The sequence below is a fragment of the Blennius ocellaris genome (assembly GCF_963422515.1).
Source record: "Blennius ocellaris genome assembly, chromosome: 11".
Lineage (NCBI taxonomy): Eukaryota > Metazoa > Chordata > Actinopteri > Blenniiformes > Blenniidae > Blennius > Blennius ocellaris.
Genome location: NC_137660.1, coordinates 26,055,663 through 26,075,932, shown reverse-complemented (window position 1 = coordinate 26,075,932; position 20,270 = coordinate 26,055,663). Strand labels below are relative to the sequence as shown.

The 20,270-nt window shown below is 41.8% G+C and overlaps 1 protein-coding gene across 1 annotated transcript; it reads right to left on the bottom strand.

Moving 5' to 3' along the window:
• Positions 1-483: 483 nt before the first annotated feature.
• On the bottom strand, positions 484-16,062 carry tspan33b (tetraspanin 33b). The gene is made up of 8 exons (XM_080504375.1): positions 15,954-16,062; positions 11,899-11,956; positions 10,031-10,158; positions 9,801-9,875; positions 7,075-7,170; positions 6,536-6,664; positions 2,580-2,741; positions 484-582 (listed from the first exon to the last, which is right to left on the bottom strand). Exons 1-8 carry the CDS (start codon positions 16,047-16,049, stop codon positions 514-516), a joined length of 813 nt encoding a protein of 270 aa, XP_080360501.1. The 5' UTR covers positions 16,050-16,062; the 3' UTR covers positions 484-513.
• Between the last annotated feature and the right edge of the window lie 4,208 nt (positions 16,063-20,270).

Here is a 20,270-nt window from a genome sequence, read left to right as displayed (position 1 = left end):
AAAAAAAAAAGATCCATAACTGAAATATTCGTGATTCTTGGGGAACAATTTTTCACATGACTGACTTGACATCAATGCTAAAAATATTTCTATGATTTTCTTTCTTTCTTTCTTTCTTTTTTAATGACACACTGCCAAAGTGCTGAATGTGAGTGGACACATCTGTTCAACAAATAAACAAACAGTAAATTTCTTATTCAACTCAATTTTGCTACCAAACTTGTCACATTTAAATAATAAATACTTTCAAGGATTCAGTTTTGATGTCGGTATAAATACAAAAAGAAAGAAAAAGAAAAAAAACATATTCAGAATGAACCCTAGGCACTTTGCATGTGAGTGACTGTTTTCGTTGTACGCCTGTAGGCCAGCAGCGGCGTTACGTCACCTCCTCTTGTGCTGCAGTGATACGGTGGCGGTACACAAAGACGTCCTTGCACATGTCAGAGGAGTTGAATGAAGCGCTGCGAGTTGTTTTCTTTCCCCTTCTCCTCCCCCGTGTCGGACCCGCTCTCACAACACCGAGGTAATCTCATCTTGGATCTGAGAGATCAGGATCTGGGACAGCACAATGCCTGCAATCTGGAAGACAGCGGCAGCCACTTTAGATTAGAGAACAGACTCCCAGCAACTGTACGGTCTGTACCGAGCATCCCAAGGTCCCTGGCAAGGGTGCCGCAGTGCTCATTTGCCGGCGGAAGCCAATGTTCCCCAAATTAGAGGAACTGAAACTTTATAAGCGTGATGGTGAGATTTGAGCACTTTTGTGTGTATTTTTCCTGTCAAACATAAGGCCTGTGCACCAAAATAGAGGATTTGGGGGGTATTTCAATGTATTTTACACTAGAAGGCTTCATTAAAATTAGCTTTGTGTAGAAATTGTAGTTGCTATGACAATAGTTTACGAGTTCGGCACACCTGAGGTGAAATTTGGTTGGATGTGGCCCCTGTCGGATAACATGGGTGTCAAACCCAGGTCAGAACCACCGGATGCTACAATCGTAATTTTTCGGTGATTTCCGAAAACCATCTTTGTGGAGTCGTAAAAAAAGTAAACCCAGAGCAGGGGTGTCGAACACATTTCGGCCCAGTGGCCACATACAGTCTAATATATTGAGTGGGCTGGATTGTTTTTTTAGAAAAAATGCAATTTTAACCATTAAATTTAAACATTTATAACAAAGACCCAACAGTTACCACCAGGAATGACTGCAATCTCAACATAAAGCTCAAGCGCAAATTCTTTGGTTCAATCCCCAAGAGTGACGGGGTGAATTTAAAACTTGTCAACTCTACGATTCCAATTTCAGATTCCACTTTTATCACTTTGCTTCTTGTGGTTTTTGTAAAAAAAAAAAAAAAAAGTCCATCAATTGTCACACTAGAACAAATGTGTCATTATTTTACTCGTGTGGCCCGGTGGAGAACAAATGGTCCGCGCACATGGCCCCTGAATTAAAATGACATTGACAGCCCCGCTATAAAAGTGGAATCGGGAGGCGTTCTTCACACAAAGACGATACACAACATTTGGTGGCAAACACAGTCGAAGCCGAGGCTTTTCAATAATTAATAGTTTGAGTCAAACGCGGTCTGTTACACAGACGGATCCAATGATGGTGTTTACCGACAATATGCCAGACTAAAAGAAGAGAACTTCCATCATCAGATTTGCTGCATGAGCACTAATGCAATTTTTTTAGAAGACACTCGCTCTCTGCCGAGCGGAATCACCGGGGAGCCAATCAGAGAGGAGACTGAGAGCGATCAGGCTGCGCGAGAACCTGCTGTAGTATCACCTGAATCATTTTGATAAGCAAGTGGATTAATTATTAGGAGGCAGCTAATTAGATTTCATGGTTAATCAAACAGACCGACACGTGCAAATTGACACCACTTAGTGCTTTGGGATTTCAGCGTCGGGATCATCTCTCACAACACGCGATCACATTATATATCATCACAGGCAGATTTCAACCTTGGTTGCAGATTAACCTGCTCTTTCGATCCAGAGCGGCCTTATAAATGAATAATGTGCAGTTAAAGTTTCATTGTCCCACTGTGCCTAGTTATTGCTGTCTAGGTAAAAACCTCCATCTTAAATCACTTCTCTTCCAGTGGCCTCACATTAACCTGACGCCTCATGTTGGTTTCCTGTAGAATTTGACTTTTGATTAGATTTTTTTTTTCTTTTCTTTCCCTTTTCTGCTTTTTGTACAAAGACAAAAGGAGCTTGGGCAGAAAAAGCTGCCAGACACTCGCAGGCTTGACGTTTCTGTGTGGGCTACTCCAAAGCAAGGTACAGGGTCCTGATTGATAAAGTGTTGCCTGGGCGGGTTTGTGTCCAAACCCACTGTGCAAATTCGCCTTTGAGGGAGCGGATGGTGTCAATATGTCGATCGCTTGATGCTCAATCCAGTTGATGCCTGTATTGACTGGTGCTTGTGTGTGAGCTTATTTAAGACAAAGCTATAGAGTCAACTTGACCCCGAAGGATCTGGGGTTTGCGATGGCAAAAAAAAACAAAAACACTGTGGCCAATTAGAGTCGAGGTGATTAAGCGCATTGCGTGACGTTACCTGAGGCAAGGCCAGACCCAAGGCGAGGGCCCCGACCAGCAACAGATGGGACTCAATCCACATCACTGCTTTATCTGCGCAGCCCACCGGGTAGATCGACTTGTTGGCCTCCAGGTATTTCTGGGTTTGAATGCCAAAGCCACACATGGTATTGATCACTGTCTGTGCAGCACATGGACAAAGAGGAAAAAACGCAGACAAAAGTTATTAGTGTGATGATCTTCATCACCTCATAAACGGGAGGCTGTAAAAGTATAACAGTTTTTTTTCTTCTTCAGTGCAGTTGCAGGAGGCTACCAGCAGGTTGCAGCACTTCATCAAGTCCTGCACCATTTAATTATTTGATTACCCTCAACCACCACCACCACCACCACCACACTTCCTTCTTTCAGCCATGAAGAAAAAAGGTTGCTCTGATGTGTTTTCAGCGTAGCATGATGCTTAATCAATAACAACGTGATGCCTTTACATAAAACCTTCAGTTTCTTTGTCAGCGGTGGCCTTCAAGCTGTATGGCTGCCTCCACGATGTGAGATTAGACTGTGATATGGTGTGCATCTGTGTGTGAGGGCACATGCATGTATTCATGCATGTATGAGCACTGTATTTACATATATACGGTTTGTGGGCTTGCATACATCCTCATCTGCACATGTCTCAGTTTTATGCATGAGGATCATTTGCTTCTGCGGTGGAAAACTAAAATCGTAAAAAACCTTCAGGATCTGAAATTTGAAGAAGGGAAATCATCACTGCCAACATTGCAATAAAGGCTGATAATGTTACTACAGGCAATCTTTCACTTAGCATAACAATTGTGGGTACTGTGTGCTTGTATGATGGATAAGACTTACGTTCCTGTCGTTTGGCTGATATTCTGTCTGGCTTCATTTTACAGTTTATTCGACGATAATGTTATTCTGCACCTTTTTTCTTTTCTTTTTTTTTTTTTTTTTTAAGATGCAAATCGTCTCTTGGGTTCAGCAGATGACTCACTCAAGACATTCAAAGTCACACCACAATCCATTGTGTCTGCGCTGAGCCGGTCAGTCATTACGAGACCATGTCTTGTGTCTGTCAGCCTCCTGAACGCCGAGGAAAAGAAAGCCGTGCCGCAGCAGTTTGTACCTGCATGTGTCTGTCGCCTCCGGGCAGGAGAACCACTGCAGCTGTTTGTGACAAAACTTGTGTACAGATCCAGTGTCAGAATAATCAAAACGCTGTTTGACACAGTCAAACAAGACTGGCTGTGTGTTGCTTGCATCCACAAGCAAAATGACCTGCTCTGTCTGTCACAGAGATAATTAGGAGGGATATTTTATTGCACTGTAGTTCTTTTAATTAACAATGAATGGACACGATGGATCTGTATGTTCCTCGGAATGTGTGGAAAATGTAGATTTTTCAGTCATTGTACACACAAAAAAAATCAAAAGTGTCTCATCGAAGTCGCCTGAGAAGCAAGTTAATGTGCGCTCACTCTTGAGTCACGTTGGTTCTACAAGCCGGTGATTAATAACCTTTTTCTGGAGCAACCCAGATCCATACCATTGCAAACAGGCAAAACCCTTCCCCACCACACTACATACAAATTAAAAAGTGGAGGAACTTCATAACACGCTGTATCTGAAACACAGTCTCTTTGTTATGTTCTCCTTCTCACCGAGGATAACCTCTTTGGATTTATACACCGTCTCGGGGTGTTTGGTTGCAGTTTCATTTATTCAATGTTCATTCGCAAGTTTTTCACCACAAAAGATGCATTCGGCTCTTAGTTTTGCTTCTATGGAGCCATACTCTATATAATTGCCTCTATTTTTTTTGTTTTGACAGATTCGTCTTTCTCTTCACAATTCGCCTTTTGCAAGCTTACCTTTGTGTATATTGGAGACACTTTTAAATAATTGATATTTTTAAGATGTTTTTAAATAAATAATACACTTTAAATGGAAAGGCGAAGGCTTACAATTGTTGTGATGAATTAATTATGTCACAGCAATCGTGATCTTTGTGGAGCCCATAGAGGTCAAGCCTCCCTGGTTGGGTATTACTGCTTTAAGCTATTTTTTCCATTATGTGTCCATTATTGTCAACTTGTTTGCTTTTGCAAAAATGAAACATCTCACGTTAGAAAAAGAGAGATTATAGCTTTGTAAACTGTTCCATGCATGTTCAGAACTAAGACATCAGTCAGTATTTTGCAAGCCACCCTTTTACGAAGAACTGTTTTAACACTGAATGTGTAATTATTACCATTTTTTTCATAAAATGTTAGTTTATGTGAGTGTACAAAGGCAGAACGGAAAACAACAGGAGTGCAATAAGACCCAGCATGATCAAAGCAGCATTTAAAAAAGAAATAGTTCAGAAAATGTAGATTTTAAAATGTTTTAGTCTGTCGCTTGCCTGTACTGCTGTACTGATGTAATTCACATACTTCGATCAAATGTGTCACTTTTCTCAACAATGTTAATGATGGACAGTGAAGATGTTTCCAGCTTCAACCCTGATAAATTAGCTCTGATTAAGCAGAGAACACTGTTTTCCTGAGTTATTATTTTCATTTCATGTGGAAGCTCATTTGCTTTTTCACATGGGAAACATCGCAGAGTCAGAGTGAATTTTAAACTTTGTTCACACGGTGTTACTTTTAATCATTTTGCGGCTTCATCAGTCAGAAAATTATTTTTAATTGTAGCATTTTGCAAGCTGCCCTTTCATGAATAATGGTTTTAATGTAGAATGTGTAATCACCTGCCTTTTTTTTATTTAATTTTTTTTATGAATTGCTAGTTTATGTGTGTGTGTGGGGGGTCAAGTGAATGCTTTTTTTGGTTTTCATTCAATGCTCATCTACCAGATTTCTATTGCGTAAGAGACACATCTTGATTTTAACCCAAATGGAGACTTGGTTAGTGAAGTGCTGCTTCAGACGGTGAATGTAGATCTGCTTTACACACGAGCTTAAGCAGAAAACCTGGAGACAAGATGTGAATTTGACTCATTTAATGACTGCACATTAATCTTTTTATCGTGAGTATTTGGCCAGATGTACCTCCATGTAGAAGTGTTAAACGCTGACTCTGTAATTAGCAGTTTTTTGTGAAACGTTAATGCCAAATTGGCAAAGAGGAAATTGTAAGAGCAGGAGTGTAGCAGAAGCAAGCAAAGGTTTGCGACCTTATGAAAGAGGGTTATGGCCACTGTGAAACTTTAAAAGTCAGAATTCAGAGTTTATAAGTCAGAATTGTGAGAAAAAAGTCCGTTTTTTCTCATTCATAGTGGCCGTAATCCTCTTCCTTAGTAACGTTTAATTTTTTTTAGTAATCCTCATCATGGGGGGGATTTTGCCCCATGTATAGTTGTTTTTGCTGTTTTTCCCATTTTAGTTACCTTTTAAAGCCATTTTTAGCCAAGTGTTAAAAGCCCTTTTGAAAATGACTGGTGTGTAAAGGAGTTAAAAATCTGATTAAATGTTTCTGAAAGTTTCAGGGAGCCAGTACGGGAAGGCTAAAGAGCAACGTGCCTCCAGAGCCACGGCATTGAGCAATTAATTCATCCAAAAAACGTGATTTTAAACGTTGCGTATTGACCTTTTGCACCTGCTGAAGCAGCTTTATTGATCTCATTCTCAGGTTCTGTGTCAAATTTGTCTAAATCTAAACTCTAAGCTGAATGTGCCATTACTCTCTCTGTTTTGTCACGGTTCAGGTAATAGAAGCACTTCAGAGGACGAGGACCTGATGAGTGCTCTTTTTTTCCTTATGTACGATTTTCTTTTCATGCTCAACAGCAAGTTTTCTTTTACACAAGGGGGACGCATCTCGACGATGCTCCAGCAGGACACTGTGTTAGTTTTGTGCCGCTTCCAAGTGGTGAATGCAGAGGGTTTTTGCATGCAAATATTTCACCATGATCTGTGTCAAGATGGGGGAAAAAAAAAAAAAAAAACGAACCTCTCCGGGAACTGGAGTGCAGCAGGAGTAAGGCACGGCGCAGCGCTCTGAGCTCGGGTTCTCGTGTGTGCAATTAAAGTAGAGGTTCCAGGACCAGTCTGTGTAGTTATTCCACCCACAGCACTTGAACTGAGAGGAAAAAAAGAAGGGGAGAGTCGAGCACAGGTGTGTGTATATTTAGAAACATGGTCTGAGCGGGAGCTGTACATCCTGCCAGTCTGGGCTTCTCCCTCGGGGGAAACCCGGGCCTCGCAAGTGTGCCAGTATGCGCAGATGGAGGGAGGAATATCACATGAGGAGACCCACCGTGTACAGGAACTGTATCTAACATGTAACCTCTCATGTGGAAAAGCCTCACCAAGGCCCAGTGATAAATAAACATCACTTACAGCGCTGAGGTCACTGGCTGTGGTTTGTTGGTTTAAAGCGCAGCCTCATTCAATAAACCACTAGCTGCGATCAATGTGAAGGCCCGTGTGATGTGGATGGCCACAGACAAAACTCAAGCCAGTCCAGATAAGTGGGATTGGCCAGAGCACCTCTTTCTGGATGTAATCCATCAGGTTCTGCAGATCCAGGTCATCCCTGTAGTGAACAATGGCTTTCTTCACAAATTTCCCCAATGCGTCCCGCGTCTGCGAAAAGAGGGGGAGGATTTGCACAGACAAAAAAAAAAAAAAATGCTTTAATATCAGCACTTTCACATTTTAAGAAATTATGTCCGTTAAGTTTTAATAACTTCATTTGAATAGCCAGAGGAGAACTATCTACAAATGTCTTTATGTCTCGGCTGTTAAGGTGCTCAGTGACATGGTGAAGCCTCCCAGGTTTTCTGGCTCAGTTAATTACTCGGGGTGCATTTATGGTGAGACGTTAAGTGTCTTTTTTGTGAAACGTCCGTTGGGCAGACGCTCTGGAAATCCTCTCTGAGCTCCGGATGGATCATATCGGGGATCATTTCAAATCCAAGTTAAAACGCTCTCCGAGAAGTTGTCAGGCTCGTATTTATGCTTAATCGGATGGTTTTAATCTTACTATAATTGTCATTTTCATACACAGGAGTTATGTATTGTTGTACTGTGCAGCTTATGTATTTTTTATTAATGGCTATCGAGGGATGCATGCTACAATACAAAATTAGTTTTTAGGCCATAAAAAGATATACTGTGCAGCATTAGTGTTTTCATTGCGTATTCCGTGCCTGTATATCTGTCTCTATGAAGCTGAACAAATAATATTACACGTCTAAAGGGGACACATCTTATTTGCATCGTGTATGCATACTGTGGGATGTATCGAAGCTAGACAGCTGCAGAAGAAGAACTCCTGCTGCAGGAGTGAAACATGCATAATGAAAAATAAGAAAACCCACTTGTGCTTCTGAAATCAATACATGCAATGCACACAAAACTCTGACGGGTTGTTCTGCATCTCCAGTGGATTACAGCATGAATTTGTTGCTTTGTTGTGGGGATTCTCTCGCACCTTGAGGTGAATGAACAAAATGTACTTGAAGCGTGAATGCACTGATTCGATGGAATATTATTACGCAACGAGGATTTCAAATGAATTCATACCAATTCAAACGGTGCGTTTATACCCATTGTTTTCTCAGCTCCCATTGTCCATCAAAAAAAAATACAAAAAAATTCTTTGCATTGACAATATTTAGCTTTTCTGTCATTACGCCCCTTTTAAGGGGGTGAAAACAATGGTTACAGTTGACTGAGTGGGTAAGATATGTTAATATGAGCACTGCGCGCTAATAAGCAATTGAACTTTAAAATTTCATCAGGCTTCAAATGACTGAGTGGTTTGCTGGAGGGTCTGTGAGGCGTTCAGTTTGCAGACCGTGTTGGAACAGGTTATGTTGACAGATACTCCAAGCTCTATCAAAATAGCCCGGATATTTATCCCGAGGTGATTTTTTTTTTTTTCTTCTTCTCTAAACCGTGCAAGGATTTTCACCCCCACGAATCCCGCGTTTCCACGTGGTGCAGCTTGCTTGTGGGCTCTGGAGCCCACTGTCACACTATGTCATTAGCGGCAAAGTCTCCTTCAAGGGATCTGTTGAAATGGAACATTTAGTTCCACTTTGAAGTGCCGAAGCATTTGAATCATTTAGCGGGGAAGGATGCTGGGAGGGTTGTTAAACTGCTCTGTTTAGCAGCAGGCAGTCCGAGCACTGACAAGGGAACACAAGGGAGAGGAGAGCAGAGGTATCGTCAGGCGCCTCGCCACCTCACGTGGATGTCAGGGGCCGGGTGTTGTGCTGTTATTCCCACCGGAGCCTTAATGGGATATTACTCAAGGAGATAAGTGGTTGTTAGAAGACGGAGCTCTCCAATCCCCGCAGGCTCTAAATCAATCACTGGAGTCATAATTGGGGCTCTGAGATATACATAGGCATGTGCATATATGTGAATTTATTACGTTTTATTATGTGTGAGTTGATACCGAGGCTTTTCATCATCCTCCAAATGTCGAATACTTCAAAATTACTAATCGTCCACAAGCTGGTGATGATTTGCCCAGAACAAGGAGGCTCAAGTGACACGCAGGCAACAAATAATTCTGCAAGGAAACCGCCGGCGTGTTCAATGTCGTTCTTTGTCGACAGTGACTCCTCTGAAGGACGGAACATTTCAGCAAGCTCGATGTCACTTTGAATCCGGCGGAGGGGCATCGCCCTAACATCCTAAACCACAATAAAAAACTGATTGAATGACTGCTTGTGTTTTTCACCCCTATTCAACCTTTGTTTGGTGTCACGGCATCCTCCCGTCGTAACTATACCGGGGGGGGGGGGGGGGGGGGGGGGGACCGTGTTCAAATCACTGCAGTCAATCAGTCAGTCCACAAAACAAGCCAGACACATTTGCAGGTTTTATAGACAGCAACAGCAACACTGATTTTCACTGGAAACTCATAGCGTGTACCTTTCTCGTTTTCTCCGTGCACGCTGTGCTGCACACACAATTCCCCCCACCCCCCCCCCCCCCCCCCCCCCCCCCCCCCCGCGGGGGAGCAAGTGGGCCCATTCTTAGGATTGAGATACCCGCCTTATTAGGTTGTATACAATGTAGTTTAGAAAATGTGCAGAATGTGCCAAAAGCTGGGACAGAATATACTAAATCAATGGTGCTCAGGGTCGATGTCGGTGTCACTGTGGAGCAGAACTGGAGACCAAATGTGACCTTTCAGTGGCCTCGTATTATGGAGTAACTCGGCCATAGCGTGCGATCGTCTGTGAAGAGGCAGATACCTGATCGGAGTAAAAGAATCCCAGAATTGCAATGGCGAGCTGGGTGAGGAAGACCAGTGTCAGGCTGAAGGAGAACTAGGATAAGAAAAAGAGGGAAATATTAAACTTTCGTCTGACTTTAAAAGGACAGGAAGTGAACTGTTTGATTGTTGCGCCTGAAGATGTGTGGCTTTGGCTTCGGACGGAGCGTGATCAGCCAGTATTAGTAATGAGTACGTCAGGGCTATTACTATCTTGAGGAGGCGAATGTTCTCTCTGAGGGCTCCGATGCAGCCACAGAAGGTGATGAAGAACATGACCACCCCCACCACAATTAGGATGACAGCCGGGTCGATCAGGAACGTGTCCCGCACCGTGTCTGGCGGAGAGACGGGAAAACAGCATCTGTTTAGGTACCTGCCCACCTTCGCCCCCCCCTTCCCCTGGCCCTTTTTTTTCCACCCTCATACCACATCATCATTTTAATTAATTCCATCCCAAATGCTGTTTTCTATTTCGCATTGTCCCCACCTACACTGGCTGTCTCCACTCTCTGAACTCTCGGATGATTTAATGAGGATTATGTGAGATGCAGCGGCGTAATCAGCGAGCGATAAGCTCAGGTTAATCTTTTTTTGTGCACTGCATCAACTGCACATCACAAATTAAAGGTAGAAATTGCGAGGCCAGGTAAACTGAGGATAGAGTCAAAACCCCGCATCACTAACGGTGACAGATCCACAGATTGGCCGCTGAATAAGGTCGCATGATGTTGAAGCAACGTGACGCAGTATTAGGGCACTTTCTGTCATTTGTGTGGGACTGGAATAGACACACAATCTGGTTGATGCACCCCAGGAAAAAAATTGTTTCTGGCGTACGACCAGAGGTGACCAGAGGTACGTTGTTTTTTGGTTTTTTATTCACCCAGATCTAGCATAAGAGATCACATCATTTCAACATTAGCTTCTCTTCATTTGCTTCCTGTTAAATGTAGAATACAATTTCAAATCCTTCTTTTAACCTATAAAGCGCATAACAACCAGGCTCCTTCATTCCTCGAGTTTTCTAAAAGTAGAATGGGAGGCAGAGCGATCACGTTCCTCCCATGTGGAACCAGGTCCGGTTCTATTTAATTAAGCTTACATTTTCTAATGAAGGTGTTCGACACTCGCCATGTTTCACCAGTGCATGTCACTGGCTGCGCTCTGTTTCAGTCCTTTTCTCTCTTTCTGTCCCTTCACCACAACCGGAAGAGCAGAAAAGTCTGGTTCTGCAGGTTTCTTTCTGTTAAAAGGGAGTTTTATCCCTCCACCATCTCCTCCGCTTGTTTATGTGGAATTGTTGTTTTTCTCTTTGTAAAAGTGCCGTGAAATGACCGTGTTGTTTTTGGCGCGACAGAAATAAAATTGAATTGGATTTCACACCAGACAGTTTTTGTGAGAGCTGCACGCCGCTGTAGTAGTCGGCACTGTCTCACCTCATCGCGAGAAAAACATGGGTTCAAATCCAGGCAGTTTTTTTATTTATTTTATTGGGTGCTTTGGTTTCTTCTGACAGCCCAAGAAAGAAAGCATGTTATTTTAACTGGTGATCCTAAATCGCCGGTTGCTGTCGATGTGAGTGTGTCTCTGGTTTGGTGAGCTGTCCTGGGTGAACCGTGCTATAGAACATGGATGGATAGCTTTTGTTGTTATAGTTAAATCCTTATAGATCAAATCTCCTGCTTACAGATATTAAGGCTACTTCACAAGTATTAGACTGGGTAAAATACATAAATACATTATAAATGATTGTATTTTAAAAGCCCAAGTGAAGCAGCAGGAAGCTACATTGAGAGTTTCACTCTGGGCCTCCTAAATAATTTAAGAGGACATTTAAATATTTAGCGTGGTGATCCAAACGCAATAAAATAATTATTAGGGTGAGCTGGTGAGAAGCTGTAAAGGTCCTTATGAATAGGCCTGCAACTGTCATTTCTGTTCATTTTAGCGTATTTAAATCACATTCAGTTTGAACATTCTGTTTTTTTATGGAAAGAAAATATGACTTGTTGTCAAATTATTCTGAAAACTAAGCATGCCGGGAAGAGAAATGCAATTAAATGTAGTACACATACCTGTAGCTTTCTGGACTTTAGCATAAACCCCAACAGCAACAATCAACAAGGAGAAAACCTGTAAAGAAGAAAAAAAAATATCAGTACAGCATTAGCTTCCTTGTTTTTATTGCATATTCTCGCTCGCTGCAAGTGCATCCACATTGTGTTGTGAAAGAAAACTCCCATCAGGTACTTCTAAGTTTGCCTTCTCGTCTTGGCAAAGCCAATAACAAGCATCAGCTCTGAAATTCATCCAGACTTATCCTTCATTTTAACTCACGGAAAAAATAAATAAATCTTGTTGCAAAGCAAGTCTGTTTCTTCCAGTCTGTCAGCCATGACAGGTGTGATTAGATTAGGGATTTTAAGCCTTTCTCAGGTGCTGAGTATGCAGAGCACCTGCAGCCATGTGTTCACGATCAACAGGATTTCAACGGGGAGGGGAAAAAACAAAAACAAAAAACAACCTAACAAAACATGCAGATAGTTTTGGAGGGTGTTAACGTTAAACAAAAGGAATCCTGCTGTTTGTCTGTGTAGCAGAACTCCCACGGTTGAAAAAACATCTTTCTTCACTTTCGACCATGAATTATCTCATTTCTGGAGTGAAACCTTGACCTTCGTTTTGGAATTGTGGTTATTATCCACTGAAGTGTGTCGGTGTGTGTGTGTGTGTGTGTGTGTGTGTGTGTGTGTGTGTGTGTGTGTGTGTGTGTGTGTGTGTGTGTGTGTGTGTGTGTGTGTGGTGACTTCACCTTAACAGGTTTTACACGATAGAACAAGTCGGATTACAGTTTCCAGCTGATTGCTTTGTCAACACAACTCCCCTTCCTTTATTCGATTGTTTTTCCTCCCCTGTACATCGTAGGTTGTTATTTCCAGCCTTCAGATTCAGAGGAAAGATTCCCTCCTCACTAATTTTATGTTTCACCACACTCTGCGTCTGTCTACATCTGTTTTGTTTAATCGAAAAACTTTGCATGGCATCTCTGGTGGTCCTCTGAGACGGAACGACTTGCAATTAAAGTGGTTTACTTCATTATTTGACTGTCCTTCATGTTCAAGCCATATATTTTATACTGAGAAGTGAAGAGTTGCTCTTAACTGGTATATTTTACCAGTTTAGAATAGACGATCTGCCTTCAGAACACAATCCCTGCCAAAACACAATAACGAGGATGATGCACATTTTCCTTGGATCTACTTTCTTTTTTTTTTTCTTCAAGGTTTTTTATTTTTTAAAGCACTTTTTTTTCCTTCTTCTTTAAGGTAGGCATTGTCTGTTGTGTATTAGTGTGTGTATGTGTGCGTGTGTGTACCTTCGGCTGTGACTTTTCCACAGCGTGTGCCTATGTGCGCTCGGGTGGCAGTGTGCATTTGCAACAGGAGACACACTTTACACGGTAAATGTATTCCAGCTCTGTTTTCAGGCTTTTCAAAAGGATGAATCGGGCTTCTCCCGGCGGATTGTGTGCGGAGGTGAAAGCCAGCTGAACTGAGCCATGGGGACACAGGGACAAAGGCCTGATGGATTAGGGCTGCAGTGTTCACTTCTGAGCCGGCGTCTGATAAACAAAGTCAACACAGGCTGCTGTGTGTGGCTGCTGGGGATGCAGTTTATTGCTGATTGGCTCTAAACACAGTGAGACTGCGGTACAGTGTTTGCGCCCTCGCTGTTTTGGATGAATTGGGTATATAACGGAGGTGTACAGTCTTGGCGGAGTTACAGGAGTGATCTGTGTGTTCAACTTGTAATGTGGGAGGAAAGTGGAGGGAGTCAGGAGAAGTCCTAATGATGTGTTTGTGTGAACGCAGACGGAGGTCTATAAAGGCTTGATGGATGGTCTTAATGGCCGCATCACAGTCTCACCTTTACTTTTTTTTTTTTTATCCCTTCTTACGAACAGTCCAGGGTCTATTTATTGACTCACTGCCAGTTATATGGGTCTTATATATAACACCCCCCCCAAAAAAAATCCTCACGGACTAATTTCCAACACTAGTTGAAAGCAGTAGAAATCACTCTATTCATTAGGTTTATCTTTTATAAATGTCTGCAGGCAAGTGTGTGTGTGTGTGTGTGGGGGCTCTCTGGAGACGAAGGGAAAGTGGAAACTGGAGATGAACATTGTGATTGAAGACCACATTTGGGAAAAAGTGTGTGAAAATGGGCACAAATTGACAAGCAGTCCAACTTGGAAGGAATTTGCATGGGAAGTAAATCCTAGATATTTTAAAACTCCTCTTATAACTTCAAAATGCTATACAAATACAACAAACCAATGCTGGAGACTCTGTGGCCAAGTTGGAGACCACGCACACATTTTTTGGGGGATTAAATAAAAAAAAAAAAGAATTCTGGGAGGAAATTAGGGTTGAAACTTCAAAAATCTTACACACTTACATTGAAAGTGACCCACAGGCGTTTGTCTCTGGAGTGCTCCCTCTTGATTATTTAAATAAATCAAAGCTGTGCTTATTCAGAATACTGGTGTTGGTGGCAAAGATGATGATTACAGTGTCTTGGTTGAAACCGCGGCCCCCTACAGTACGAGAGACTCATAAAAGTGTACACAATGGAAAAAAATAACAGCAAGCCTCAATTTGACTGTGGACTTATTAGCGAAAAAGTGGAACCCGGCTATTGCCTATTTTGGACTGACATAAATGTTTTGGACCTGTAATACCGATGTCTGATTTTTGTATAAGTGTTATGACCATTCTTCATCACGACAAGTATGATTATTTATTTTTATTATTATTATTTTTCTATTACCCCATATTTTGCCATTGCTTAAAGAACCATCTGCTGAAGAGTTTGTTGTTTGTTGCACTACAACTTTATAAATGTTGTAATATGAGTGATGATAATTTGTAAAGCTTGAAATATGAACAAACACTTCTGTTCAATAAAAGGTTCATCTTTTAATCCCGCAGTTCATAGAGTTGTGTTTTTTGTTCCTTCCCCCAGTTGCTACAGGAACGACATCCATCATCAATACTGGATATGTGGATGATGCAAGTAGCGAGGACGAAGTGCTGCGAGAAGGCAGCAGCTGAATAGACATTCCTCTTCATACACCACTGATATCAATCTCTTTGAAGAATGAGCTTGTGTATGGCTCAATGCCAACAAGCCGTCCTCTAATATAAAGCTGTTTAACTATTCATCAAGTCGAGAGGCGACGTGGGAGGAACTACTTTTGTGCAGCGTTGGAAAGTGAAAGTGCGTGTCATTTATTTGTTTTCGATTCTGTGCGATGTCGATTCAATTACTCGTCCATCTTAATAACGCGTAATGAGAAAAAAATTAATTTGCCTTTGCTAACCTCAGATGTATCAACAATCACTTGGAGTATTATATATACAAGTGTTTCCTCTCACCGCCAAAAGAAAAGGATCCCTGGTTCAAGTTCTGTGCTGAGTTTGCATGTTCTCCCCTTTTTGCTTTTGTGTGCCTCTCTCTCTCTCTCTCTCTCTCTCTCTCTCTCTCTCTCTCTCTCACAGTCCAAGAGCAGGCATTTGAGGGAAGTGTTTCTGTTTGTGTGTTTGCCCTTAAGCTTGAGAAAGCGGAATGGAAGACACTCCAAAGAAATGTCGGTCACGTGTTGCCTCGGCTCTTTCTTCCCACTTCCACTACTCCTTCAGTAATTCACTCCAAATCTGTGCAGTCGTGTTGCGTAACAATTTTAGCCTCCACTACAACTTTCCAGTTCCATTTGGTACAAGTACTAAAAGTGGGGCTGGTACGCTCGCCAGATGTTTTATAGCTCGGTGTGACTCAGTGCTCAGCTGATTTGATAAGAATGGAACCACTCAACATTTGCCAAAGTGATGTATGTGCAATGTGAGTGTCCATATATATATATAACTGCAGTAAAATAGGAAGGCCGGGCGCTCTCGCTGCTTGGATATTGGCTGAATTATTGTTCTTCATGTATTATTTAAAAGCTATTTGTTTGCTGTATTTCTTTGGAGCCTGCATTTTCTTGGATTCGTTGATTTGCATGCTCACGATATAAGGGACCCGTTGTCTTCGTTGTCTGTGCTGCGGCAGGAGAAACTCTACTCACCCAAAACAGGAAGCTGAAAAAGAAGAGAAAGTATCTGATCCAGGGGTTGACGAAGGAGAAAGTCTCAGCTCGGTTCAGGTTCTGCTTCCTGTCCATTGCTTGTTGGTGTTTTTACAGTCCCGGAATGTAGCGTCACGGTTGAGATTTAGTTCAAAACAGGCCCCCGGTTGCAGCCCCACCCTGCATGTAACTCCGTCGCCATGCGAGTCTGTAGAGCTGGCGGCAGTTTGCTGGCTGCCGGGGTTGGGGGGTGAGGGGTGGGGTGGGCTGGGGGGGGGGGGGGATCGGTGTCAGTTCATGGGGCTGTGACGCTATACCCCACCATGCTGGCAGGACCCAGAACTGTCTATGTAGGCTGACGACTCGCGTTACACAAAAACTATGTGTGGCTGACTGCAGCTGAGCGGCTCCACGGGCTTTGGCGTATTGTCGGCCTACTGTGAGTTTGCAGATCTTCTTTCACCTCTGCACTCTGTGCCTTGTCTTCATCCGTTATGTTACAGATCCCACATCCTGTATTATGTTCCATTGCACTCTCGCTTCAATATTAATGTTTATGGCTTCTGAAAGGTTTGTGTTCTCCGACGTGCTCCTGCAGAGCATAAAACACAACGACAGTTGACAAAGACTGGACATCTTCGAAGAGATAAATCTAATCGCATCAGGCGTTTGTATTGTTTGTGTTTTCCCTGCGCTGCGTCCATTTGCATTCGGGATTGAATCTGTTGAATTTCAGCCAAACAATCTAATGAATCTGGAAAAAGAAATAATGTCAGGCCACCTCGTCGATGATGAGATTTGGATGTAAAGTTGTGCGGATGATGGAGCGGGAGGGATGATGGATCATCTGTCACAGAGACCAGAGGGATTATCCCGGGATACAGTACAAAAACTTGTCTATAAAGTTAATGTAAATGTATAAATGATTCAACAGTGGCTGATTGAATTTTAAATTCAGGCTCATATTTCAAGAACTGAACTGTCCTTGGCAGTCGAAGTACTGAATCTGAATACTTAATCACATGGTTGTTGTCTTTTTTTTTTTTTCCCCTTCTTTTTTATTTCTTTCTCAAATTTGTGTCTCCTGTGAAGGGACACAAGGACACGGGCTCCCTCAGGTATCCCAGTACCTTGACGTCCATGAAGAATTTGTGAGATTGATCTTATTTATTTCTTTAAAATGTATTTAGGATGCACCCACCCAAATTCACTTATGCTGAACCTTTTGCACTGCCAAAAGAATAGTACATTTTGTGATTCCTGCTGAGACTCCCCCCATTTTACACCCCCCCCCCCTCCTCCCCCACCCAAAAACAAGGGATTGCACTGTCATCTCCGCAGATTAAAAGAGATACTTCTGCCAGCAGCTTTTTGATTTAGTGCCTCAGAGTGTGAGGACAGAAAAGAAACGACACATGGCAGTATTATCATGGCAACTTAATGACCCGTACAACGTGACGAACGCTTGCAGAAAATGCACTGGACAGTGCCGCGTTTTGTATTTGTGCATTTGTATACAAATCTGAGCGTATCGTCGAAGCTCACCGGTTAAGATATGATTCAAAAATTGTAGAGTGCAGAAAGAAAGAATTAGAAATGCGAAAAGTTGAAACCAATTTGCCTTCAAGAGAATTATAATCAGGTTTATTTCAAAGAGGACATTCATATATGGTTGAACTTTAGACAATGACCATTATTAATTCTGTTTAGGACAAGGCCAGACAGGGTTGTCAAACTACAATTGCTGTCAAACTAGAGTTTGTAAAGATACTCGTAATGCAACAGCTCAAGGAGACTCTTTTTTTTTTTTTTCCATTCAGAGTATTTTGCACCTGTAATTGCTTCATGTTGAGATTGCAGCAACAGTCCATAATGATTGTTTGTTTTAGTGAGAAAAAAAAAAGAAGCTACATTTTGATCACATACTCTATGCCACAGGAAGGCAAAACTTTAAATGTTTCAAATTAAAGGTTATTATGACACTATTGTATCAGCCTGGTAATCTCAAGATGACATTGGGCTGAATGTGGCTCCTGAACTGAAATGAGTTTGACACCCCTGATTTACAGAAGAAGCAAATAATAAAAAAAAATACAGGCTTATCAAACACCCAACTAACACATTTTTTTTTTTTTTTTTGGCAGTCTTGTCGGATTTCCCCACAAATAATGAGAACTGTATTTCCTCTCCTCCTCCGGAGCCAACTGAACTAGATTTATGTGGGAGTTTGTGGCAGCCGGTTCGTCTGGGGCCACACTCATCACATTGCTCCTTGGTCAAACAGCCTTTACACTGCCTGGAGGTGTTTTTGGCTCATTGTCCTGTTGCAAAACAAGCACTGGTCTCACCAAGTGCAAACCAGATGGGAGAGTGTTTGGCTGCCGTGTTGCTTTGAATATTGAATGAATCTGCTGGATTGTCAACAGTATTGCGTTGCCACATCATGCAATTTCCTCCGTTTTCGATGGGAAACATGCATGTAAATACCTAGCGCTTGGGTCTTGGTTTGAAAATGACTCGTACAGGGCGCAAATACCAAAGCAGCGGATATTATAACAGACTTCCTCTGCTTTGATGTCTACACAGGGTGTTACACACAGAAAACGTGTTTTTTTTTTTTTTTCCAAGCCTTGAAGGTTTCATTCTTGCCATCTGTGCGCTTCATGTTGAGACTTTGAGGAGTGGCGATATTTACAGTAGCTCTAATCGGAGACATCATTAACTGGTCATTTCTGACACTGGTCACTTTAATGAGGCCGTAACTCTGCAGCAGAGGCAACTTCTCAGTCGCTCTGTCCTGGAGCGGTTATCATGAGAGAAAAGATTCCGCGCAGCATTTGGCAACTCTCCCGATTGCACTTAGAGAAACTTGAAAAAGTTCTTGTGATTCCCGCCTTCTATGTTGTCCGTTGGGGAAAGCAGCAGACACATCTCCAATCCAACATGTGCCAAAATGTTTCAGTCTTACATGAATGCACGAGTGCTCAAAATGAAAGCGATCGGCAGTTTTCCTGGTCGGTTACAGATTTATTTATTTATTTTTTTTAAGAAAAAGGGTTTTATTCAGATTTTCTTTGACATGTGAAAATGTACACTTTGGTCCAACGCTTGCAGTGTTTCTGCTGTTTCTTTGGAAACGAAAATCCTTTTCAAACCATAGCTGTGGAAATGGGAAATGTTTCTGAAAAGAAAGAGCAGAAACGATGCGTTTTCACTTGAAACACCATTTTGTGAATGGGTTCTTTTTTGAAGCGCCATATACAACCATTGATCTTGAATATGCCAGAACAGAAAAACGTATTAAAAAAAAACAACCTAATAAATAACGTCAATTTCGAAATATTCCTCTTTTTTGCAAAGCGATATCATGAAACATCTACATTCAAGTATCTTGTAAAATATTAGAGCTATACGAATTTAAGTAGAATGTTATTGCGATGCTGCTTTTTACTGACGTCACATGGTGAAAACATGAAGTGAAATGTCCTGAAATTGCCTTCCATTCACCTCAACATCCAAAAGTTAAGAAAAAAAAAAGACTTGACTTTTATATTTGACAAATCTGATGAAAGATGGGATCTTTGCTGCTGCTGTTTTTTTTTTTTACTGTTGCATCATTGATGCCTCAGCTTTGTTCTAAAAGTTGTCATTTCATATTCTGTCCTTAAAACAGTGTGAATACATTAGAAACAACAGTTGAAAGCGAAGAATGTTGTCTTTGTAATTTCACTCTTTGCAAGGTCACTGCGTGGGCTTTATTGGCGCCCTGGAGGTCCTTATGTATGTCTTCATGTGGTTTTGATTCATGCTGTCACGTTGACCTGCTGTTTCTATATCCCATTGTACTTTGGTGACTGAGTGAAGCTATTTTCTTATACAGCAGTGCCACTTCCAAGAATAGTTTACAGCAGGTATGTCAAACACATTGTAGTTCAGGAGCCACATACAATGCGATTCCATCTTGAGTCGGTATAATAGGGCCATAATAACATTTAAAATGAAAAATGTTTCCATTTGTTTGTGGTGCAGAGTCTATGAGATGAAAATATCAATATTTTTTTGACATTGGCTGAGGAGTTAAAAAGTCTATTATGTGCGTATAATAACTTCTTAAATTCTTAAAGAAGCAGAGGCAGCTGGGTCAACATGGAAACTACTGAGGGGCTCTTCGTGATAATACCAGCAATAGAACCTGTTTCAGCTTCTTGAAAAAAAAAAAAAAAGCCCCACTTTATAAAAAAAAAAAAAAAAAACCCACAGCAACAAAAAGAATGTGTTAGTGTTTGTTATATTTCAAACATTTTCACTGCTTTGGTT